A 26958-nucleotide genomic window follows, 5' to 3' on the forward strand; every position below is an offset into this window, starting at 1 on the left:
TTCATTCAGCAAAAAAATATATATGAGATTTTCTTTAAACATAGAAATTAAAAAAAATGGTTTTGGTAGAAAAACCATGAGTAAACTATGGCGTATGAGCAATATTATTAGAAAAGTTTTTTTTTAATAATTTATTTTTAATCAACAATACAATATAGTAAGAAATCTTAAACAATATAATTACAACAAAAACTTTACGATGGATTTATAAATATATATATTTTTTTTGAAATCACTAACGAAACTAAAATGAAAAATCAATTACATATTTTAGAAATATTAAATAAAACAAAATTTCAATTACCATATCAAATTGGAAAAATACACCATTTGTAAATATTTGAATAAAAAATTTTAATCAAATTCAAATTATTTGTCAGCCTTGATTTTTGTTATTTCATAAATATACAAAATTCCTAAGCTACCACATGTTGTCATAAAAACAAAAACTAATAAAATCGTGTTAATAAAAATAATTTATTACAACATGTTTTCATAACAAACAAATGAATATTTATGTTAAATAAAAAAAAAATATTGTAATTTTTATTTCACATGAAAACAAGTAGTGAAAAAAAGGAAAAAAATCAAATAGATTTTAAACCTACACACAAAATTTTTTAACTTATTTATTCTTCATCTTTTACATTTAAAATGTCTAAGAAAAATCTATATTATAACAACAACATCCTTAAAATGCATGTTTATGTCATACTAAAAACAAAATGCAATTATTTAAGCTTGAAATTCATTTGAGTTTTAAAAGAAAAAAGTACAAAAAATATCAGTAACAACTGTCAAGCATGTATAGTATGTGTGCTGTGTCGTTTGGCGATCAGACTAAAGTAAATCGGATTTAGTTTTTCAGATATACATAAACACACACATAGAATAATACAAATTCGTTTATTCTACCTTTTGGCATACAAATTGAAATGGAAATATGCAAAAACTACAACAAAACTACAACAGTAGTTTTAGAACCAACAATTTTATGTTAACAAAAGTAGCAACAACTTTTAAACACATTTTTTTAGAAATTTGTTTTGCCAACTAAAGGGTCAAGAGATTTTACTCATACTGGTTAAGAAGAATTTGTAACTGCACTAACATTTGCCTATGAACATACATCCTATGTAGACCTTGTTATTAGTTTATTTTCTACTGGCAACATTACAACAATAATTGTTACAACAAAAAACATGAACAGCAATAATACAAAAATAAACAGGACCCTGAATCAGAAGGTATGTTAGACTGCAACTACCTACATTCATCAGTAAATGTTTTCTATTTTGATAAACATTTATTTTCTAGTTGTATGTTAGTAGTTACTGGACTAACTTAGATTGTATATTGCACAGAAATAATTTTCGTATACTTTACATTTTTTGAATTATCATGAATTTCCGAAAGAAAATAATATGAAATTTCTGATTATTAAAGAGGACCAGTTCTTTGTATCTAGTTATTTCTACATTTACTAATTAAAAAAAACTTTATTTTTCAAAAAGCAACAACTTTTGTTCAAATGAAAAATTTATTCAAACGTCACTGATTACAGAATTTATAAAAAAAATTAAATAAATAAATAAAAAATAAAAATTTATTGAAAATATTTTTTTAGTGCAAATTTTATGAAGAATTTTTAATTAGAATTTAATTTAATGAAAGTTTTTTCAAGTCGAGAATTTGTGAATTTTCTGAAAACTCAAAAACATTCTCTCCAGAAAATAAATTTATGAAATTTTTTTGTAGTCTATATAAAATTCTTTAAGGACTTTTTTTAATTAAAAATGAAAGAAAGAATTTCAGAATTTTATTTAAATAGCAAATTTACCGTAAATGTTAAAAAAATAAATAATAGTCGAATGTGTTATAAAAAAATGTTATAAAAACATATTCTTAAAATTCAAATCAAAAATATTCTACAAATACAACTACAGACATTTTTTTAATTTTTTTCAATATTTTCTATTAGAAAATTTTTTCAAATGATTTTTCTCAAAATACAAAATTTAACAATAATTTCTTAAAATATAACTGTTGTTCTCAAAATTTTTTTTTAAATATAAAAGTAAAGCATTTGTAAAATATGTTTTTAAATAGAAATTTTTTTAAAAAATACAAAATTTATCATTTATTTTGTAAAAATAAAAATTATCAAAATGTTTTCTTAAAATTTAATCAAAAATTTTCTTATAACTTTTCAAGATTTTTGTGAAATGTGAAAATTTATCAACTATTTTCTCTGAATAGAAATAGTTGAAAAATTTCAAACAGAAAATTTTTAAAAATACAAAATTTATCAATAATTTTGTTCGTTTTTCTTTATATAAAAAATTTTCTATAAATCTCAAAAATTTTTCTGTAAATAATTTAAAAATTTTAAAATATAAAATTTTGAAAAAATTGTTTAAATATATAAATTGATCGAAGTTTCTTTAAAAATGTTTTAAAAATAGAAAATTTATCAAAAATTTTTTCTGTAAATAAAAAGTTTTTAAAAATTTATCCAATTTATAAATTGATCGAAGCTTTTTTTAAAATATTTCTTTTGATATTTTAAGAATGGAAAATTTATCGAAAATTTTTTTAATTTTATTAAAAATATTCTGAAATTAAAAAACTTATAAGAATTATTTAAAATACAAAATAAAAAAATCTTTAAATAAATAGTTAAAAAAATAAAAATATAAAAAAGTGCTCATCCGAATCTAATCACAGATTTTTCTTGATCAAATCTGGGACTTGAGATATTGTGACCCGAATTTAAAAAAAAACGCCATTTCTTTTGAGACTTTATAATAGCGTCATTACAAGTTTATTTTATATCACTGTATTGCTCATGTAAAACTTACGATAGTACGAGTATTTATATCAAGTACGTTGGGAGCATTTTCTATCAATGTTAATAGTATTATATAGGCATGTTGACATTTTATAACAACTGACAGGCTTTAGCCAGATGCAAAAAAAAAAAAATCCACTAGCATACACATTCAAAACTTAATGCATTGTCATAGTCTAGGTTAAATGAATGCGAAAATGAATTGAATTTAAAATTTGTAGATATAAGAACTATAGAATATTTATACCCAGCAAAAACTTTCATTAGCAGATAAAGGATAAAAATACTAAAATTTACATAAACATTGAAAGTCATTATTTTAACATGGTGATGTCAATGTTAATAGTTTAATAGTAAATATTTAATAGTTTAACAAAAACTCATACAACCAAAAAGTAGCATTTGTATTTAAAAAACACAATAAGACATTATTAAAGTACTTTAATGTAATTAGAACGATATGTAGTAGTCATTGGAAAGTATGTTAGTAGGTAAGTGATACAATCGCGAATTATTACCAAGTTTTTGCTGCGTATGTGTGTATATGAGTTGTACACAAACATTTGCTCTAGATAACTTGTAACCTTATTCAATTGATTTGTATCGTAAAATCTCTATTTTCGACCATTATAAGAGTGGGGAATACGTATGTTTGTGTTTATATTAGACATTGAGTGCAACTACATACATGCAGTGCGTAATAATGTTTTCTTTCGGTCGGTATATTATTTTATCTTAGATTATTTTTCCTTAGTTGTTATTTTGCTGTCAATGATTTTTTTATTTTTGAATTTCCTGTAGGCCTTGATTTAAATCAAAGTTAAAACTTTTCATAGCTTCTTCTTGTTCCAATAATTTTTGTACATACAATTGCAATATGAGCTTATTTACGTAGTTAAGTTTCTTGTCCCCTTTTGAATGTCTTGTTTTTTTGCTCCATTTCAAATGGCAAGAATGCAAGCAGTATCTGCACAAAAATTTGCAACCTGTTTTTGCAACAGTGACTGAAGAGTGAGTGTTACACATGTCTTACATGTGTCATTTAAATAATTCCCATACTCGTTTGTTGGTTTGTAGATTTTAAACATTTTATTTGATTTATATGCCTCAACTGAGGTAGATAGAAATTAGGCATTTTAGGTTTGAAACATCAGTGGGCAGATAGACAAACAGATTATTTAGGTTCTTCTTGTCTGTCTTATTTCTGTCGAGTTGATGTTTTTCTATCAGTTACATTTAATAGTAATTATGGTTTACCTTAGCAAATATTTTTTTTCATTTATTTTTTCAAAGAATTTAATTAAGCCTTTTGGGCAAGTAATTTAGTTAGATGCGTATGAATTTAATAGATTGTTTTTGCTCTAAGTAATTATGACTTAATAAAGTAGGATATGTGTAATGATGTGTAAGATAGCAATTTATTTTGTAAATTAATTAGGAACAATTTTAAAATGTTTAAGGAATCTTAATGTAACTCTGTAAATAAGGACTATTAAACTCTATGAATAAGTAAATTTTTGTTGTATTTTTTAATATTGTTACTTTTTTAAAATTATTTTCATTATATTAATATTTAATTCTATTTCCTTTATTTAAAAATTATTAGTTTTGTTAATATCCTAAACGTGCTTAAATTGTTTTTTGACTTTTTATTAAAAAGTATTTATTAAAAAGTGGCTATCTAACTACTTTTTCTTAAAGCCAATAACCAATATAAACTTATGCATCAGATGCATCTTTGTTGTAAATATAAACTCTTAATTTAATTTGCATAGATGCATGTCTACTTATAAAAATGACCAGTCAAACACAAGTAGCTCTTTGTGAAAATTGTTCTCAATAACAAAATGTACAAGACTGGATGATAGATAGAAAACCTAAAAGATATTTATTTGACCATTTTGTATGTAAGATACACATATGTACAAACATATGTATGATTATTCATAGATTTATACATTCTTTTATTTTTATATCCAGACAGAGGTTTATTCATTCATTATGAAAATAAAGTGTTTATGTGTACATTTGCAATAAATTGTATGTAGATATGTAAATTGTTTGAAATCATTAACTGTTCTTGGTTACCGAAAATAATAGGGAAAGCATTTAAGCTACAGCAAGTATAACATTAAATATAACAACGGTAGCTACATACGTATATGGAGAAATAACACATAAAAAAGAGGAGATTACGAATATAGAGTTAAACAAAGTTTTTTTTAATAGAATATATACTTATATTTTCATTGGAAAATACTATTTTACGTACAATTGTCTACAAACAGAAAATATATTGGTTAGAAATATGTTTAAAGTTCAAACATATTATGATTATTATTTATATAATAAGTATCACATTATGGTTACATATTGTCCTTATACATTATGATATTGTTCAACAATAGTTTCATGAACCATATTATGGTTTCAAATAACAATATAGTGGTTTCAAGTAACCATATTATGGTTTCAAATAACCATATTATTGTTTTAAATATTCATATTATTTGTTTCAACTAAAGAATTAACTTTTTCCAACTAAATCAATTTTCATTTTTTTTAACAAAAGATAGTCGGCTTTTCGAAGCTTTCTAACAAAGTCAAGATAAAAATAACCATAACAGATCGAGAATTTTTTATTTATAATAATTTTTTCTAAATTTCTATTAAATTCAACACATCTGTTCTCAATCATTAAAGTTATTTCAGTTCAAAATATAAAAGAATTAACGTATATTTTGCACATGTAAATCTGTTACATCTACCACAGCTTACCAACAATGTTTGAAGACTCAGTGCAGTAAAAAAAAAGAAAAAAAAAGAACATAATGTCCATACCAAACCTCGAACAATAAATTACTCAAAAATCAATTCGACAAAAGCTTGATGGTCTAAACAAAAACCTAAAACATTAATACAAGCGCGCGTATATCTATGGGCATGACTTTAATTATGGCCACAACAGCATTATACAAAACCAAAGAGGAGTTGGAGTATTTAGTGACCATATAGATGGACAATGTTATAAACTCATAGAATACATATCTAAAACCTTTTGTAATAGTATCAGTATCTCTATATCTATGCAATTGTTATGGATGGTTACATAAAATCATTTTGAAATGTTGTAAATATGAAACATATTCAAACAAACCTTCACTTAAATACTTACAATAGGTGTATACTTAGGATAGACATACGATTGGACGGACAGATAGACATTTATATAGATGAATGTATCTATAAGCAGATTCGAGCAGCAAAACAATATTTAGCTTCATTTGTAATGTGTCTGTAAATTTGTTCATGGTTTCTAAAAGATTGGTTTATATTTGCAAAAAAAAGTAAAAAAATATATAGATTTTACTCGTACTTATAATGTAAAATATGTAGATCTTGTTTGTGTATATTTACACTATATTGCCATTGACTGGTATTATTTTCGTTATGTATGAAAACACTTTTGTTTGAAAATGTATACATCACCGTATATTGCAGTTTATTTGTATCTATGTATTATTGACCATTTTTAGGGTTTTTGTGTGAATAACAAAATTTTTTCTGCTGTGGTTGTTGGTCGTAGCTTTGGTTTTTTGTTTTCTAAAAACACCAGACGAAATACATTTTGTTAATTGTACACTTGTATCATATTTTATATACTTTATAGTAAATTGTTTTGTTTTTGTATCTTTTTTGTGGTGAAACATCAAAAGAAATTGTCTTTTTTATTTGCATTTATTTTTAAACACACATGATGTTAATGATTTTAAATAAATCATGGTAATAGATCACAGACACACAAACAATGCGAATTTTCAAATAGACAGATTTATTTGATAATTTGGTGGTTAAGCATAGAGAATGTAAATAATTTGGTTTGGGTACAAAAACTATTTGAAATAAACTAAAAATATATTTTGAAAATTAAATAATAATTACTTAAGATTTTGTAGAATAAAGTTTGTAAAAAATTTTCTAGTGATAATAATTAAAAAAAGGGTCATGATTGGCACTAGATCTAAAAGGAACAATTCCCACAAAATTTCTTAAAAGGTTTTTATTTGTATTAAATTATGTTACCAATGCAGCGTTTATCTTCAATATTACGAACTATTCTTCTCTTATATGTACTTCAGAGGTGCCAAAAGAGACATAAAACGAAGTTATACTTTTCCTAAATAAAATAGAGGAGATACCACTCAATCCTACCAGCGATTGAAAATCCCAACCTCAGTGTAATTTTTGAAAAATAAAATATTTTAAATTATTCAAAATGGATCTTAAAAATTCCGTAATTTTCAGCTTATTATGTCAAAAATAATTTAAAAATTTTTGTAGAATATTTTTGGTCCACAATACAATTTTTAGTGGGTTGGAGAGTAATTTTATTTTCTTTTTTTGTCGTAATTTTGAGTTCATACAGAAAAATATTTAGAAAATGGTTTGGTGTTTGGTTTAGTCCATTTTAGAATTTTTTATATGTATCTGCCTCATAGAATACAATAATAATTTTAATTATTTTTTCCGCGATAAGCTCAAAATTATGGAATTTTTGACATCGAATACGAAAAGATTGAAAAAAAAATTTTGTTAACAAATTATACTGAAATCAACATTTTCAATCGATGGTTGGGAACTGAGGATACCTTTCAAAAATTTTTTTTTAATTTTCTTGTGTTTAATACATTTAGTACATCGTTTTAGAGGTATTCCTTCTAAATAGTGGACCACCAGTAATTAAAACGTAAACAAAGTTTGCTGCCTGAATTCTGAAATGCTTCAATAAAATAAAGCTAAATAAGTGAGTTTTAAATCAAATGTAATGCTTTCTTATATAAATATAAACAAAGAAAATTTTGAATTTTAATAATGTCGTATAATATACAAATGTAAATAATTCAAAATGTAAAGAGAAATTCAAATATTAATTAAAACAACTACAGCAGCACTTGATAAGGTCAAATATTTTTTGTTGACCCAAAACCCTGTCAAAAAAAAAATTCATTAAATCTCTGTAACTTTACAGACATACCACACGTAAAAATTGCCCCAACTCATATATTTATGGTATAACATTAACAAATAAAAAGATACATATATACAATTCTGAAGTCTTATAATTCAAGGCCACAAATATAAATTCCATTAACTAAAAAAAGCTAAAAAAATCTTCAAACAACGAAGTGGAAAATAAAATAACCACCCTTTTGTTAAAAGGATTCCTTTTTTTGGCATGTTGATGGAAACCACCATAAAATCCGTTAAAGTAAATAAAAAAAGGATAATAATATTAGCATACTTAATGGGGGGTTCAGAGAGCAAACAGAGGTTGAGTAGGTTAAATATGATAATAAAATGGTGGATATATTACATTTTCAGGTTGAAACAAATTATGGCTTAAATAACAAAAATAATAGCAAATCATTTTTTTGTTGTAACATAAATATGGTAGAAAGTGATATTTATTATTTAAATGAATTAAGATAATTATTTCAAAACAATTAACAATTCTACTTGTATTTGGCCTTATTGTGAAAATATATGCTTTATAAATTTTATTTTATAAAATAAAATGTTTTTTATGAATAAGAGGACAATTTTAAAACAAATGCAAAATGTGCAAAATTGATCAAACTAAGAAATTGTTTTCAATATATCTGATACTTTTTATCAAAGTTTTATTAAAAATATATCTTTAATTAAAGTTTATTAATTTTTATATTTTTTTCTATTTTCAGGTAAGTCTCTTTATAGTTAACTATCTACATTAACAGTGAGTATTAAATTCCTAAATAAATTAAGAACAAAAAAAAATAAAACCAATTTCCCACTTTGACTTTGAATTCTCACTACCTGAACAAAAAAAAAAATCCAAAACTTTATTAAAAATTTAACAGCAACAAAAAAAGTAAAAATAAACTTTTGTTAATTAAAATTTGTTGTCTAAAAAAGTTTTCTGTTCAAATTCTACATGTATTTGTTTCACTAATATCAAGTTTAACCACGACAATGGTCATCCAAAGACTTTGTATAATTTCGCAAAACAAAAAAAGCACACAGTTTTTTCCTATAAAGTTTTATTTGTTTTTATAACTTTTACTTTTTACAGTCCTCGAGAAAACAAAACAAATTACACCTGCTTGTTAAACATGAAGTCCTTGATGTTCTTCTCAACTCGCGAAATAAAAAGTTATACAAAATTAAAAAAAATACATTGGAAATACTATGTTGTTTTTTTAACGCGTTTTGCAAATGAAGTTTGTAGAGAAAAAAAACGTTAACGAAAAAATCGTCTGAGTAGCTAAAGCAAAAAGTCAAAAGTTAAGCCGGAAATCTTATCAATCTGCGCCAGAGTGGACGTTTATTTTATTTAATTTTATTTCTTTTTTAATAAAATTTATTTTGCAGACTGTCACTTCATAAAATTTAAATGTATATATTTTTTGTCCTAATCCCTATGACAAAGTTCATGCGTAATTGAAAAAATGAAAACGGTTTTACAAGGCAGACATTTATTTTAATTTTATTTTAAAATTTGCAATAGGTTTTAATATTATTAAATTAAATACTGATGTTGAATATGATTATATTTATTAAGTTTTATTAAACAAATTAATTTTAAATGGATTAATAATAAATATTAATCATACGTACCGTTGAACTGAAACACTATGTTTTTCAAAAAGAAAATAATAAATAAAAGAAATTTACTTAATTTGTTTAAATATAAAAACAATCTCTAAAATTTTATAAAATAAATAATTTAAGAAAAATTTCAAGTTTTGGGTAATGAATCGAAGAAGGTTTAAAGGGCTGTTTTTGGAAAGCTTCAAGAAAGGCTTTATTAAAGAATTTTTGCTTAATAGAGTTTTTGCTGGTTTATCGTAGGAATTTTTGTATTAAAATTTGCGTTATAAACCAAAATAAACGATTATTATGTTTTTAAAGCTTTAAGAAAACTTTATGAAAAATTAAAAGTTTTCTATTTATATAAAACCCTTTATAAACGTTTTCTTTGAAAAAACAAAGCTGGTCCAACACAATTTTTTGAAACATTTATTTTATAAAACAAAGCAGGTTTTTATTAAAACTTTTCAATACATTTGTTTCTCAATGTAAAGAAAGTTTTCCAAAACACAATTTTAACAAACTTGTAATACTTCCTCTACCACCTTTAAAATACCGCAAACAACTGTTTCAAATTATATTTTTCGGTATTTTAAATAGCTGTTGAAAAATTCCTTTTGATTAAAATGGTTAATTATCAAATCCGTAAATCACTCTATAATCGTATTTATTAAACCTAATTTACTTCCTGCATAGCGATTATTACAAGAAAAGAATTAAACAAAATTCTAAAAACCGACGACAACATCAAAAGAACGACATTATTACAACAATATGTTTGTGTATGTAAGCAACATTAGGTAAACATTAATGAAATTAAGTTAACAACCCAAAAAACCGTTCATATTGTTGTTGGTAATGCTGTCGACTAATAAGGAAAACTGTCAAACCTTTTAGTCTAAAAGCATTATCATCACTATCAATTCTGAGTATAATTTTGTTTTTATTTTAACCCCTTTCTTTAAACAAATAACATTGACAACCAACCAACATTACAGACTAAAATAAAGAACAGTATCAGCACACAACTACCAACAACAACAAATTTCTAAAATGTATAAAATTATACAATGTCAGCTAATTTTTAACCATCAAAGCGGAAATGTAAATTTCTACACTTTTTCCTTTTTTGTATAAATGTAGTTGTGTGTGTGTCTATGCTTTTGTTTGGGTTGCTTATGTTTCTTTATTTTTATACTGGGGATAAATTGTTTTTCATTCAGGTTTGTTTGCTTGTTGTTAAAAATTAAATAAAATTTAAAAGGATTTTTTCTAATACATAAACAACATAGCGAGGCGGTTAGAATATCAGAAAAGTATTTAAATTAACTATTGTAGACATGGTAGGCATGGGATTAAAAGCCTTTGTTTTCGCTTTTTTTTTTTTGATATCTATTCCATTTTAATATTAAATCTAAATTCAAAAATCAAAGAAATAAACTTGTGCTGTTGTCATGATTTTTATTAAGTGTTCAAGTATGTAAAATTATAATGGCACGACTGATTTTTGCGCTTGGTATAAATCAAAAAAATATTTTTTGTTCAGTGGCCTTTTTTACATAATTTCATTATGTTTTGTGTAAACAACAAAGAGTTTGTTGTTATTGTTAGCTTTTAACACGTTCATATATTAAAGCTTTTTTTTCTAATTTTTTATTTTCTAAACTAAATTTAGAATATGATATTTGAATACTAATTTATAAAGTCAAAGTGCATAAAACAAAATTTGCATATTTTTTTTTTTTTTTGTTTTTATTATACAATTTTTACAAATGTTGTACTTTTTATATTCTTAAAAGCCATCCTAGATACTTATTTATTGATGACAAAGTCATGCTTCAAAAAACTTTTGATGAAAAGGTTTTTTGGTGAAATTGTAGATAAAGCCTTTAAAGTTTTTTTTTACTTAGAAAAACTTCTAGGTAAAACCTCTTTAAAAATAAAAAGCTAAATAATTAGAAACGATGTTCTTTTTTTTGTTTTTTGAAGCGATCAAATTTTTGACAACAACTTCAAGCTTTTATGTATGATTTTCTCTATTATCAATATAAATGTGAACAATAATCTGAGTTTTGGTAAATTTTTGATAAAAAGCTTTAAACTATTTTTTGACAATTTTTTATAATTTATTATTTCTAAAGAACTGGTTCAAAGCCAATAGTATGTAAATTTATAGACTCAACAAATTGTTATGACTGTGTTAATGAGGTGCATAAAATTGCAAAAGAATTTATTAAAATTATAGTAAAAAGCTTAAAAAAGCTTGTTGCAAAAAAAAAAACGAATATTGCAAAAGGTTTTATAATCATTTGTTCCTTTAATCAAAATAAAACAATTATTAATTAATTAAAAATGACAAAAGAAATACATTAGTTTTATGAAATTTTATGTTTTCGACTTTTTGCTCGATAATGAATCGTATTATAAAGTTATTTGCTTCGTATACTTATTGTTATATTTCTCATACGCCTAATTTCATAATTTACTGTGAGTGAGAAGAAAAATATGCAGAAATTTAATTAAAATTTACTAAAAGCTTTTTTTCAGATATTTTAAATTTCACAAATTCTATTAACTAATTTATTTAGTTTATTGATATATGTATTTCTACACCACAAAATATCTGAATAATTAAATATTTGCCAACACCTAGTCATGTGTGCTAAAGCAAAAAAGAAAATAAACAAAAAAAAAAAACGTAAAAACACATTTTGAAAATTTATAATTTTAATCCCTAAAAGTCTATAAATAATCATATTAAATAAAGATAAGTTTTTAATTATGCATTTAAAATAATCTCTTTTTCAAATTATAGGTTTTTATTATAATACTTTTTTTATTCTACTTTTTATAAATCTATACAAAAGTATCAATTTAAATAGTCATTAAAATACATAAAAATACAATAATACTAAACAACAACATTTATGTAAAATTGTCCATATGTATGGATAAATGATAAACATATGTAAAGCATAAATAATAATACATAGCAATGTATTTATGCATGAGTATGTGTATATGTATTATATATAAATATGTGGACTTGTTTATACATATTTATACTCTTGTAATTTTGCCAAATTAATGCATAATGTTCAAATTGTTAGGGACACAAATTAAATGATATTTTTTTGAAACAATAATTTTTAACACTGTCCATAATATATTGACCATATCCTGTTAAACTAAAACAATTGCATTATTATTCCTCTGTATAAGGATAAATGGGTAAATGTGTTGTTGCATAAGCATGATGTGTTTGAAAATTGTTTGGGTAATATATGAATGCAATTTATGCATTCAAGTGTGAGAATTTCCACACATGTTTATAAACCTGTATGAATATGTGTTTAAAAGTATGTTTGTATATATTACTATATGGGTGTGTATATTTGTTGAAATATGTGTTTGTATGTGTTTGCTATTAAGGCATGACCAAATGTGTCAAAAGTGTAATTAAATTTACAATTGAAAATTCCATTATTATTTCAGAAGTATCGTATGTTGCTGTGTTTTCTTAATCATGTTTTAGATTTTCTTTTTTCTTTCTTTATATTTGTATTGTTATGTCTGTGTTAATAGGGTGGAATTTACTAAAGATGACAAAGTTTAAACAAGTAATATGAGTATTATTGATTTTTTCATACTTCTGTAATTAAAAAGTGAAATTTTCTTTTGCTAACAGCTCAATAAATTTCTTATGAAATTTAAATCTTTTGTTTGCAAAAAAAAAAATAGAAAGTTAAAATATTTAAAGTTTTACAAGTAAAGTTTTCAATATAAGATTAAGATGATTTAAAGAAAAAAAACAAGTGAAAATGTAAAGTCGGTCATGGCCGATCATATGAACCCTACAACAAGTGTGTATGTTAAAAATTAGGAATATTTTTAATAATAAAGTTTTTACCTTAACTGCAAAATATTTTCACAATTTGTTGACAAAAAAAGTGATTTTATAGAAGAAGGAGGAATATGATCATATCCTTGTTAATGTCTATAGAGAGATTTATGTTAACATTAAGGTTTGTTATGCAGAATTTGGTCGTATACAAGTGTTTATAAGTTAAAGTAATTTTTTAAAGGTGATTTTTTTTTTGGGTGTTAGGGGCAAATGAGTTCTTATCATTACAAAAATCGGCAACATAGTTTAGACTTATATAAAACAAAATCTTATATAAGTACAGCCAAAATTGGGGGCACGGTTGTATTTCAATCGGCTTCGCCCTTGGTTCGAATGAAACGTACGTATTTAATATCAAATTTCATTATTTTATCTTGCAAATTGCTGCCTGTAGTTTAATTACATGGACGGACAGACTGATGGATGGATAGACGGACGGTCGTAACTAAATAGATTCAGAAAACGATTCTGAATTGATTGGTATAAAATTATGGTGGATATAGGACAAATATTTTTGTCTTTACAAACATCAGTACAAATCCAGTATACCCTCCCCACTAGGGTATATAATAGAAGTAAAATTTATTTTAAAGTTGAGCAGTTTTACTTTCAAACATAACAGATTTTAAAAATAAAGTTGACCAAAAGTAAGATTTGTTTAATCTTCACAATATCTTGAAAACTAGATTTAATTCTTGAGAAAAGTAAACTTTGATCTTTGATTTAAAATGTGTTGTCCTGTTTAATCAATTAAAGTAATCATTTTCTGCAAAACTAAAGTATACAAGGTTTCGTCAAATCAATGAATTTAAATAAAAATAATATTATATCGATTACATTTTCCTAAAACCATTAAATTTAACATAAATTTCCGGCGAAAACCGCATATTTGCGTGTGTTATTAATTTTCAAAAATAGACAGATATGAGAAACTACTTAAAACTAATTCAATTATAGTTAGATGTCATTTCAAAAAACCACTTAATTTATACATACTATGTATAAAAATTATTTTTTTACTCTTTTTTTTTTTTGTTTGTTTTGCAGACAAAACTGTTGGCAAAATCCCATTAATAAGTACATAATGGATAATTTCTAAAATATATATGTATATCTAAGAACAAGTTTAATAATAGTGGTATTCATTTAAATGATTTTGCACATATTCAATAAATGTTAAATGTTACTTTGCCCAGTTTTGCACAATTTATAAGGATTTTAAACGCTTACATGAAGACCCTTAATACAGTTGTAAACATTTATATACCAAAAGTATGTGTTTGTATATTGTTGCAATTTAATTAAATTAAAATCACTGTAAACGCATATAAAACCATAGAAAACTCTGTATGTGCGGAAATAAATGAAAAACAATTTTTGTATTTTGAAATAAATGAAAACAACACACAGAAAAAATAACAAACAAAAAAAGATACATAATTTCAAAAATATATATAAACCTACATACTTAACATAAAAAATATAGGGACTAAATATACATACATATGTTACTGTATATCTATTATGCATATGGTCGACATTTATGTAGTATCTATTGAAAATATGCTGTGAATTCAGTTTCATACTGCACTGAAGTGAGCAGCCACATGCAACTTGCAACACACAACATTACATTCATAACTAATAATTAAATTTAATCGCCTTTCTGTCGTTTGGCAATTTTATCCAATTAAATATCGTGGTTTTAATACCATTTCACTCTTCATTTATTTATTTCGCATTTTTTTTCTCCAATTTTTTCTGTTTTGCAAGTAATATTGTCTATGTTGAAAAAACCTCCCAGAATTAAAAAATTGGACAAAAATATCAGACAATGTTTTTTTTTTAATTTTTTTGCACAAAATAAACGAAATACAGATATTTGAATTGAATTTGTTAAAATTTTTGTTTTAAATTGTATATTATTTTCCTAAAAGTAAAAAAGTTGTCCAATATACCTTTATATCAAATCCTATATTTTTCTTTTAATTGAATTGCTTGTAAAAGTGTTTATCAATAATCTTGCTTAAACAATTGAATATTGAATTTCAATTTCCACTTCCATTTAAAAGTTTATTTACGAAATATAAAAAGGTGTTTGTTTATAGAGAGTCCATTTATACATGTTTGTGGTTTTCATTGACAAAGTCTCTAGACAATAGCAAAAAAATGGACAATGGTGCTTATTGTATTGTATATCATAGATTTACATTCATAAATATTAAAAAATCATATGTAGGTGCAAATATTGAAAGTTATAATACACAAAGTAATATTTAAAAAGATAGCAAAAAAATTTGAACAACAAAAGGCCGTCACTCCCTCAATAACATATTGCCTTTTTACATTTTAAAAATGATTTAATGATTGTAACCTCTCAACTGTTTGAGGTACACTTACTTAAAACACCTTTAAGTAAAACAGAAAGCTCGATTCTTCATAAAAAGACTTCTCCGTAAAAAAAATATTTTCTTAAGAAAATTTTGAGGTAAACTTCTAATAAAAGTTCTTTTCTTTAACAAGAACTATTATATTATAAAATGATTTAAGAAAAAAATCTATAAAAAAACTTGATTTTTCTATAAACACGAAAATCGTCAAAAAATTCAGTTATTTTTAATTACATTTATATATGCAATTAACAAACAAATAATTTAAGAAACTTTCTCCAACAAAAAAAGTATCCTTTATTTAAATAATGTAAAATATTTTTTAATTAACTTAAAACCACACCGGTGGTATGAGTGATTTGTAGTAAACTTTTTTTCCAAAGAAATGTCAATTAAACTTGCGCCTAGCATCTGGTCTTTGTGAAAAAAAATATATAAATATATATTGTTAATTAAACAATAACATCATTAAAATTAATAACAACTAAAATAAAACTCTACTTGAATTATTACACACAAGTTTTAAACAATCAGTTTTATTTCAAGTTCAAAGCTCTTTTTTTAAACTTTAAACGAAAGTACCAGAAAAAGTTTTGTCTTTCGAAAAAAGAAAAATCTAAATAAAAAACATCATTAAAATTGTTTAAACAAAATTTTATAAAACAAAAAGTTTTCCTGCTTTCCAACAATTTAGCAAAAGGTTGAGTCAACCACAAATAAATTGAACTCTTACTGCTGCCACAGCATGCATATTCTACTTACCACAAGCCAAAAAACACACACACATATACACCCATTCTACATTAATGTAACTTGCAGCTTGTGGTGTTTTAATAATGGCGATGGTGGTATAAGTATTTTTCATCTAGAGTTTACAACAAACAGCAATACAGCAAAAAAAGTCAACAACCATAATATATGTTGCAAGTTTAAAACAAAAAAAAAAAAACACAAATACCACAATATCCATACAAACATAAGGTCTTATGTTTTTTTTCATCTTTCTCGTATTTGTATAATATTTCTAGTGAATAATGAAAAGAAAAATAAACATTTTTATATTGTATGTATTTAGTAGAGAAAATATTGCATTTACAGGAACAACTAAAATAAAAAAGGATAATTATAAAATTATACACTTTTTGTAGGGATTTTTCTGAAGTGCAGTTAAATGTAAATATATTTACAATGAGCACAGATACTTTCCTGTTGGCCCTTTTTCAAACAAACAAACAGTTAGAGGGAGATTTAATTGCTTTGACTTCTTGTGGACCCAATACGATTTGAAAAAAGTTAAAAAAAAATAATTTTTATTAATATCGCAATTACCTGGAGAAGATCATAAAAAGAGATATAGATTTTGGAGAAATAAGTTTTATATTAAATTCATCTTGAGCAACCATTTCAAATTAAGTCTTGTCCCTTACAAAAATCCTTCAAATAATCCCGCCAAATAATATTTTTTTCTTACTTTATTAAAAAAATAATTATTTCCATAATTACCATTTCTTAAATTCATTAAGAACAAAATAAATAATTTCTCATTGTTGTCTTTGAAATGAGGAAAAAAAGCTAAATTTTTCATAGAAAACATTTTTCCACTTGTATGTACACGAACGTAATAAATACTTTGTGTAAATATGTAAATATTATTAAAACAACAAAATCAAGGGAGCACCAACAGCACAACAACAACAATATCATTTAAATAATAAAATACAAAAAAATCAAAACGGAAAAAACGTTAATGTTACATAATTCAATTACACGCATTTTACAGCCATGAATGGTTTACAGTTCTAGCGGAACCATCATGGATAGCATTACATAAACATTCATTCATTCGCTCGTTCGCTTATTCATTTATACTTTTACAGATTCAGACAATTTTAAAAATGCAGAACACTCCTACGTTTTACACAGATATTATGTAGCTTTCATTTACATTTCTATGAGTATGAAGTGTTTGAAAATAAATCTTTAAACATTTTATATCATTAACGGTATACAAACATTCTCAAATGAATTACTAAATGTACAATAAGAACAACTTTATTGAAACAACTATGATACATTAGGAGGGATTCAAAAATATAGTTTTGATGACTGCAGATAAATCTACAATTCTGACTAGTATATAATATAGTCTATAGTCTAGTCTATAGTCTGGTCTATAGTCTAGTCTATAGTCTAGTCTATAGTCTAGTCTATAGTCTAGTCTATAGTCTAGTCTATAGTCTAGTCTATAGTCTAGTCTATAGTCTAGTCTATAGTCTAGTATATAGTCTAGTCTATAGTCTAGTCTATAGTCTAGTCTATAGTCTAGTCTATAGTCTAGTCTATAGAGTAGTCTATAGTCTAGTCTATAGTCCAGTCTATAGTCTAGTCTAGTCTATAGTCCAGTCTATAGTCTAGTCTATAGTCTAGTCTATTCTTAAACGTACCCTTTTCAGCTTTCTCCTTTTAAGTACATTAATTCGCACATATTATAGGTACTTTTGTTATTATTGTCAACATCCTCTACCAATAATTATAAAGAACAGGAATAAAATCGTAAAAGTTCTACCTTCGTTTTGTTGAAAATTCAGCAGTATTTTTTGTCTTGTATGTCAAAGAGAAACCTCAAATATTAAAACATTACCAAGCCATAAGCGGCTCTAAAGCTAATAGCATTGGTTTTCAGTTTTTTTCTTGTAATTTCACTTTGTATAACGCATACCTACTTACACGTAGTACACACGTATAGATACACAGCCAGACATTGAGTTATTTTTTTATAAAGCAAAAAAAAAAATAATAAATAGAAAAACTTCTTTAGACTGTCTATTTAAAAGAGTATTATGAAAAGCTACTTTGCCACCTGCAGCTTATATCAAGTATGAATTATGTGTATGTTTTTTCTTGTTATGACAACCTCCTCTATTAGTAATTAAGTTATATTTGGTTTTCTTGAAGTTTTTGTAACATTTTATAACAATTTAAAAATGTTGTTTAGAACTAAAATTTTAGTTAAAATTCTTTTACAAAATTCAAATAAAAATTTGTGTTATGGGTATGTTTCGTTTGATGAAATCAAATTAGTTCTCCGTGACTTAGTTTATTTCACTATATACTTTATGCATTACCTAGTAGATGGTTTGTTATAAATATTTAACTTCCTGTTTTTATGTAAGTATTTAAATATTCCAAATGCGTGTATACTATATATTATATAGTTTATAATGATATTTTTCAAACTTGTTAGAAAATTCAATATAAATAATATTACAAACTACAAATTGAAATGATATATTTTTATTTTAACAAACCAAATACCGTAATAAAATGCCTTTAATTATTAGAAATAAAATGATATAGACAATATTGTTATAACTTCAAGGATAGTTAGTTGCAAACAAAAGATAATGACAAAATACTCACACCTAAAAAGTTTATTTTATTAGCCAATATATTTAGATAATACAAAGTATCCCTTCCTTTTTGCTATAAAACTCATAAAATCTTAATGTTTTTAAGAAACCAATGACTGTAACAAAATCAAATAATATATAAAGAAATTTCCTCATATACCAACATACACTTAAATACAGACATTCTAAACATTTACAACAAATATTCAGCACATGTTTATAATAATGGCAGGAACTGAAATTGAAATGAGTGGTAAAGAAATCATCGTCATTTTTCCATTGTTAAAAGATTAATACATCTACATACATATAAAAGTACGTAAATATGTATGTATATAGTTTTACATTTCCCAGCAGTTCGAACTACCTATTTAACCTACCATTTAGTGTTACCACCAGGCACTGCTTGTCCTACGTGAAAGCCAATCATCACCCCATAGATTACGAAAAGACAGCAAAAAGCTTGATTTTCAAGTGTTTACTCCCTGGCTGAAAAAGGGGGCACTAAAGTGATTGTCTTCACCTTAGTTTACAAAGAGTACATCCATGAGAAATGAAAGAAATAGAGCCAACAAGGTGGTTAGACGTAAATGGAAATTACTATCTTTTTTGGATACATTAACACTTTGCCGAACTGCTGGGTTGAATTTAGACATGCACGTACTTAGGCAGCACACACACACGGACTGAATAATTTCTGAAATAAAACGGAAAAGGAAATTTTCTTACTGAAAAACAAAAAACAACTTTTACAGCAAAATAAAAGCTAATATATAACAATAACATTTTTGATAAAACATGTAAAGAAATACAAAAATAACAAGTCGCAGAGAAATCTATCAAATTGATTCGAATTTTAATTATCTTATAAAGTTATTTCATATCGCAGACAAATGGGAAGACATATTTTATTTATAAACTGTTCCTGATAAAAACTCTGTCTATTTCTTCTCTATAATACTATTACTGTGAGAACACCCCTGCGTATAATTAATCTTCAAATCAATTAACACGTATACGTCTATTTTTACAGTTTTTTTTTTCGTATTTTATAACTTTGTTTTTTTTTTTTTAATTAACGTTTAAATATATTTGAAAAAAATGTCTTGTCTTTTTTAGAATATTTTTTTAATTTATCAAAAATGACATTCACACATTGTGTAAAATAACTTTACATAAATATGTTTACATTATATATTACTTTCAATAACATTTCTTCACAATATAAAGTTAATTTACCAAAGGAAAAAAATCAAACAACTTAATTTATTATTTATAAAATAAAATCTATATTTAATAGCTTACAGACATTTGTGAAGACTTTTAAATAAAATAATATTAAATATTCAATACAAACCACGTAAGTTCTAGGTCTCACATACAGTTAAACAAATTCACAGACATATTTACTAACAAATGTATCTACGTTAATTAACCAGCGAACAAAACAAAATTGAACAATTACAATCTATAAAAACAAACCTTACAAAAAAATTAGAAAAATACAAATTTTAAGCAAATAAATAACATCTAATACTTCGATTTGTTTACTGGGTTATATCCAAGGACTTTATTTTATACATATTTGCCAAATTTACTTAAATGTAGACAAATTTGATTATGTATGTGTGTTGACACATACTTAAGTGCATGAGTATGTGAATAAGAAAACATGTATGTATGTGTTATTTTTAATCCTCCTTATACACATGTGTGTTTACATATTACAAGGTTAACATGACAAGACATGTTTCCATTTTGGTATTTATTATTTTCTTTGCCTAATGTCAATAAATTTTTTTTGTTGTTGTAAACATATACAAAAAAAACAGACACGTTTGGTCTTTGGCATAAACTTAATGCGTACTTACACGTTTATAAATTAGGTAAAAACTGAAATCAAAACAAAAATACTTTTACTTTACAGCCAATTTATTAATGGGGTTTTACACAATTGTTTACAACTTTTTTCATAGGTATTTTTATATAAGAATTTGGAAAAGTTGGTTTTTGATAAGAAAGTAAAAAAAGTATTTATACAAAAAATTGTGTTGTAATTTCTAAAAGCATTACAAATTATACCAAAAATAATGTAAGTTTATCAGTGTTTTAATCTTAACTTTAATTTTCTTATTATCATACAAACTAGTCGTTAATGTATGCAATATGATACAACAGTTTTGATATGACTAATAAAAGTTTCACAAAAATCCTGTAGTGTCCAGTGTCATTAACTTTTAGTCATTATCAGAATGACTTTTTTTTAATATTTGCCATAAAAGAAACTAATTTTTCAAAAAACTAAAGGAAAAAAACTTAAATAACTGGTCAGATTAGGCTGGGAAATGTGCGTGAGCTGGGAATTAATGGAATTTTACACATAATGTATTTGAGACGTTCACTTAAGTAACACGTTTGCATAAATACATAAATATAAAATTGGGTTATTATTTAATTACTTCCTTTTCATTTGCAATTACAATACCACCTAAACTTAATAATTAATATTTTTTTTCAATGATAAAAATTAGAGTTCTTTAAATTATACATTAATCCCGATATTTATAAATACTTAATAAAGTTGTCTTTGGTTTACTTTTAAAATTTCGTATGGAAACTGTGTGTAATAAACGTAAAATAAACATTAAATATATGTATGAATACAGGCGTAAATTTTCAATACCTCCAATACGTATGACTTACAATTTATTATTATATTTTTCATACGTCTTGTTTTTCTCTGCGGAAAATTTCTTAGAATTTTATTTTTTTACGAAATTTGTGTTTCTTTTTTAATTTTTACACTTGACTTTGTTAATGATATTGTTTTCTTGAAAATTTCATAAAAAAAATAATTTTTCCAAATCATTGTTAAGTACAGATTCTCCCTTTTCTCAACATTATTATGCGTTTTTCTAAATGATTTCTTTTTTAAATTGTTTGTAATTTTATGCTGCTTTATTTTTTATTGTTTTTCTAGCTGGTATTTGTATTTAGTCATATTTCGTTCTTTTGCTTTTTTCTGCGAAATTTATCCACTGTTATCTGTCTTTGTCAAGTACTTAACGTCAAGTACTTGTTGTATTGTCTGCTCATTGTTTGTTCATAGTAGTCGTAGTAGTGGTTATTGTCATTGGGCAAATGCCCTACATTAAGCCCTGCATATACATATAAGTAAATTGATCATATGTATGTCCTTTATGTATTCTCTTTTAGCTTTAGCTTAAGTCGTTTATGTCTTACTATACTTATGTTTTTCTTCTTCTTCTTATACATAATTCTATTTAAAAATGAATTGTTGTCCTTCATTGTCATATGCTTCTCATGCTAAACCTCTCATCTATTATTTCTTTTACTACTTCCCCTTCCTCCCCCGTCTGCTAATGCTCTTTCCTTTCAGTTTGTTACTTGCCTTGACTGGTGCTGATGAGGACTCTGTTGATGAATTTGTTTGTTACCATGACCTTTGTTAAGGTTTTGTGTTTTTTATAATTTTTTCTACTGTATTTATATTTATTTTCTACTCTTGTCCTCTTACTACGTCTGTAACGCTTAAGGGTGAAGTGTTTTTTTATACATTTTATATTATTTACAGCATTGTCTACCTATTATGGATAAATTCTGTTTATTTAACAGATACAATATGAAACAATAAAAGCAAATACAATAACAATTGAAAAAAATCCGTTTCAAGTATTTCAACTGCATTTCATAGTTAAATAAATAAAAACAATTATTTAAATAGAAATTTAATAATGTTTAATGAGAAATTGAATTTTCGATAAATTCTATATTTTGCAATAAATTTTGCTAAATTCCTATAGGACTTCAGAAATTATTTTATAAATTTTTCTTTATTTTTGAAAAACTATTCTCAATTTTTCGAAACTTTTATGGGTTTTCTCAAGTTTAAGTTATGGCATTATAACAATCGTCGATTTTAATTTCAATATTCCTCCTACTTTCTTTAAGATATAACAATATTATTAGCAAAGTAAAAAAACTAAAATTTTGATAGAAGCAAAAAATATGTTAATTTTTTCATCTGATTAATAGTAAGAATATATCCTTTAAAGTGCATTATTTTGTAAATATTTGGTTTACCAGATATTTTCGTTTAAAATTAACAAAATTGAATTCCCTATTTAAGTGATTCGCATTGTATTTTCAATATTCTGTCATTATTAAAATTTTTAATAAATTTAATTTTTTCATTGAAATATATCTTAAATTTTAAATATTTCACCATAAATATAATTAAAGTTACTTCTAATTACAAAAGAAAAAAACATTTCTACAAAAATACTAATTAAAACAAAATCTTTGTTATAAAATCTAAAATCTTTCCATTAATAATTTACAAACAAAATCCTTTTTATTTTAACTAAAAAAAATAAACTTCTTTGTCTTGCAGACATTGAAATACCTTCTCATTTACTTTTATTTCGACCATAATTCATGACCTTTTTTGTGTTATTAATATTAATATTTTTGTAATTATAATATTTCTTTTTTTCATTTAATTTTATACATATTTAAAAACCCCTACATTAATATATGCAAGTATAATGCTAAAACATTATGGAAATAGTATTTAAAACCACAAAAATATAATAAAAAGAACAAATATAAACATACAGATAGAACTGAGAGATAAACATCCCTTAAGTATTAACGTGTATTAATAATAAAATAAATTTGATTTACTAAACATATTACTTATGATATGATGTGGTTTAACACACACTCACGTATCCTTGTAGGAATTTTAAGTTTGTAAGAGCAGTATCTAAATATAAACCTAAAAAGCTCTTGATATGGGATGGTTTAAGGTCTGTATGTGAAAAACATATGGGATTTTCCATATTTATTTTAAGATGATGTGTTTAATGTGTTCACCCGACTTTCCCGGGCTTGAACCTGGCTCTACAGTTATTTTTTATTTAATAGTCTTTCCGCTTACTTATTTACTCCATTAACAAGAGGTTTTTTAGTTTTTACATTAAAGTAAAGGTATTAACAATCGTTCGATAATTTAACTAATTCTCTAGATAATTGGCTACATACCCATTCAAAAAATTAAATTATGTTATTGATAACGATATTAACAAAATTACCAAAATTTGGGAACATATTTAAAGAAAATATTCATTGATGCTTGTTTGCGTGGTGTTTATATTTAAATTTAAGAAAATGTAAAAATATTTTTTCCACAAAATAAACATCTCATGGAGTACCCCATTTGTTTGCCTCTTAAAAAATATGATAAAAGCAATTATATTTCTTTTTTTTTGCTCTTTTTTCTTACCTTAGTGTTTATATCATTAATATATCTATTTATATACTAATGTCTGTTGTAAATTCTAAAGAAAGTATGAGTAGCATATGTAAAAAAGTATATTATTCCTATGAGACAAGAATCCTGACAAAAACAAGACAGAAATCTACAAATTATAATAAAAATATTTTTTGTTTTAATAAAAAAATAAGTCTGGTGTTTAAGTTTTTTATACTCAAAGTGCGTCTTTATCTTTAATAAAAATCTTAATATTTTTTTATATTTTTAATAATGAATAAAATAATCACATCTGTTAGTTGAATGCTTTTGAAAGTCTTTGTGATAAAGGATAAAATATTATTGTGTAGTTAATTAAACTTATAGAAGTATCATGGGTTTTTTTTTAACTTCTAAAAAGATATATGCTTTTAACCTCTGCTGTCCAAATTTAATGTTATAAAAATATTTTAGATTAGTTTAAAATTTTGCAATCAGTATAGAAAATCTAAAATCCCAGGAAAAACTTACATTAAAAAGCAATGAGTAAAAAAACTAATAAAACCAGTTTTCACTACTTCTTCATTAGCACTGGAGGCATGTACTTCAACGCTTGCATATAAATAGGGAGTTATAGAAGTACTTGCAATTTCTCTTAAAAAGAAGTTATTCAGTAAGTTGTTTTATATTTTTTTAAATAATAAGAATCAGGGATTTCGGTTCATTAGTCAAATATTCTACACACAGCACCACTGCTTAGCTATTTTTTTCACATACAAATTTAATTTTGTTTTCCTATTAGTAAAACACGCAATTAAAAAAATAACAAAACCGAAAATAAATTACTTCTATATTAGATAAAAAGAATGTCATTACTAAAGTACTTCTAAGTAATGCAGACGGAAGATAAATGTCATTGAAAACTAAGTGGTTTTGTAAGAGCAACTCATTACCGGCTTTTTGCTGGGCTGTTTTTGAAAAATTGTTGGTTTCATTTATATTCCAACACTTATAATAATTCTTAACTGGAGTCAGTTGAAATGATTGTCCAAGAAGTTCTTGAATGCGGTGAAAATCTATATTTTAATGTAAAAAATGGGATTTATAAATAATTACAACAAACTCCAAATTTAGCAGAATTTATAATAATAAATAAATTTATATTTTAATAAAGTCGATAAGTTTAAAATATTAATAAACAAACGTTAAAATGCACGTCATTCGAAAAATTAAAAAGAATATATAATATATAAAAAAGCTCTGATAAATTTATGCTCCACCTGGAATTTTATACCTGGTTCTGCTCTGGTGCTGGTGTAGCAATATTCAAAGTCTGTTGCCAACCAAATTGATTGCGAATGAATGTATCAAGTCCAACTGTATCAATACCATTCGCTTGCAATTTACTAATTAAACGTTGTGCCTCCGGTAAGGCAATAATACGATCATAAACAGGTTTCAAATCTCTTACGCGTTGAATAAACTGAGCAAAAATACCATTTTGAGCAACTTTCGTTTGAACATGCATACGTATCATGTCCTCAGGATAGTAGAGAAGAAATTCATTAACAAATCCTTGCCAACCGTAAACATTTTGAGACCAGAATGGAGAACGATTGATAATTCTTAAAGATTCATTAGATTCATCCGATTCCAATTCCACAGCTGACAATATTATTTGGCTACGTATCCAGGATGTAAGACGCATTACTTCGGGTTGAGAACGGAAACGCATTAGTGTCATATAACCATCTTGAGAGTTGATAAGACGTACGAATGTTTGAAATTGTGCATCGTTCAACAGATAACGTATGGCTAATTGTTGTATGGGTTTTGTGGGGATTAAACGCTTAATTTCATCCAAATCTTGAGCCAAAGTGTTTAGAGGTGCTGCTGTTGGTATTATAACAGGATTATTGTGTGGTGACACCATAGCTTTTCCACCACCCAAGGCACAAATGCCAATTAATACAAAAATCAGTACAAATCTCATATTTTTAATAACTGCTTTTTAAATCAGTTATAATCGTTCGTTTTACTTTCACTTAAAAGAATGTTAATAATTTTATTAAATTTTAAAGCTTTATATACTGTCAGTTTCGCTTCGTTGAATTCTTATCTAACATATTATCTAGTTTTAAATCAAATGAAAAATTACATCTTCATAATAATTCATTTATCTTTAAACATAAAGGCAAATATCTGTGGTCTCTTAAATCTTTTTTTAAATGTCTCTAGCAATCCTTAAGTAAATTTGTTAAGTTGTTATTGTAAATCTTTAAAGCTAAGATGATATATTTATATTTATTTCTCTTAAATATTTATTACTTTCATATTTTTCTGTTATGATTCAGCGTTAGATAATTTTATCTTCTTCCGTTTAAGTAGAATAGTTGGTTTTAATAATAAATACAAGTTTTGACGTAAAAAGTATCAACAATATCATTCATTATCATGACAAGATAAAAGGCAAAAATAGATCATAATATGTTTATTGC

At 24.7% G+C, this 26958-nt stretch overlaps 2 protein-coding genes across 5 annotated transcripts in view; one reads left to right on the forward strand and one right to left on the reverse strand.

Annotated features, from left to right (window-relative positions):
• Positions 1-26958, forward strand: part of LOC111676098 (flocculation protein FLO11) — a 252972-nt gene that overhangs the window by 182480 nt on the left and 43534 nt on the right. The window lies entirely within an intron of this gene.
• On the reverse strand, positions 25600-26523 carry LOC111676100. Its single transcript, XM_023436990.2, has one exon. It carries the CDS (start codon positions 26451-26453, stop codon positions 25749-25751), a length of 705 nt encoding a protein of 234 aa, XP_023292758.2. The 5' UTR covers positions 26454-26523; the 3' UTR covers positions 25600-25748.

Source organism: Lucilia cuprina, chromosome 4, assembly GCF_022045245.1.
Source record: "Lucilia cuprina isolate Lc7/37 chromosome 4, ASM2204524v1, whole genome shotgun sequence".
NCBI classification, from domain to species: Eukaryota; Metazoa; Arthropoda; class Insecta; order Diptera; family Calliphoridae; genus Lucilia; species Lucilia cuprina.

Bases quoted from the DNA above. Each gene is read 5' to 3' on its own strand.
- LOC111676100 (XM_023436990.2), bottom strand. From the start codon at position 26,453: ATGAGATTTGTACTGATTTTTGTATTAATTGGCATTTGTGCCTTGGGT.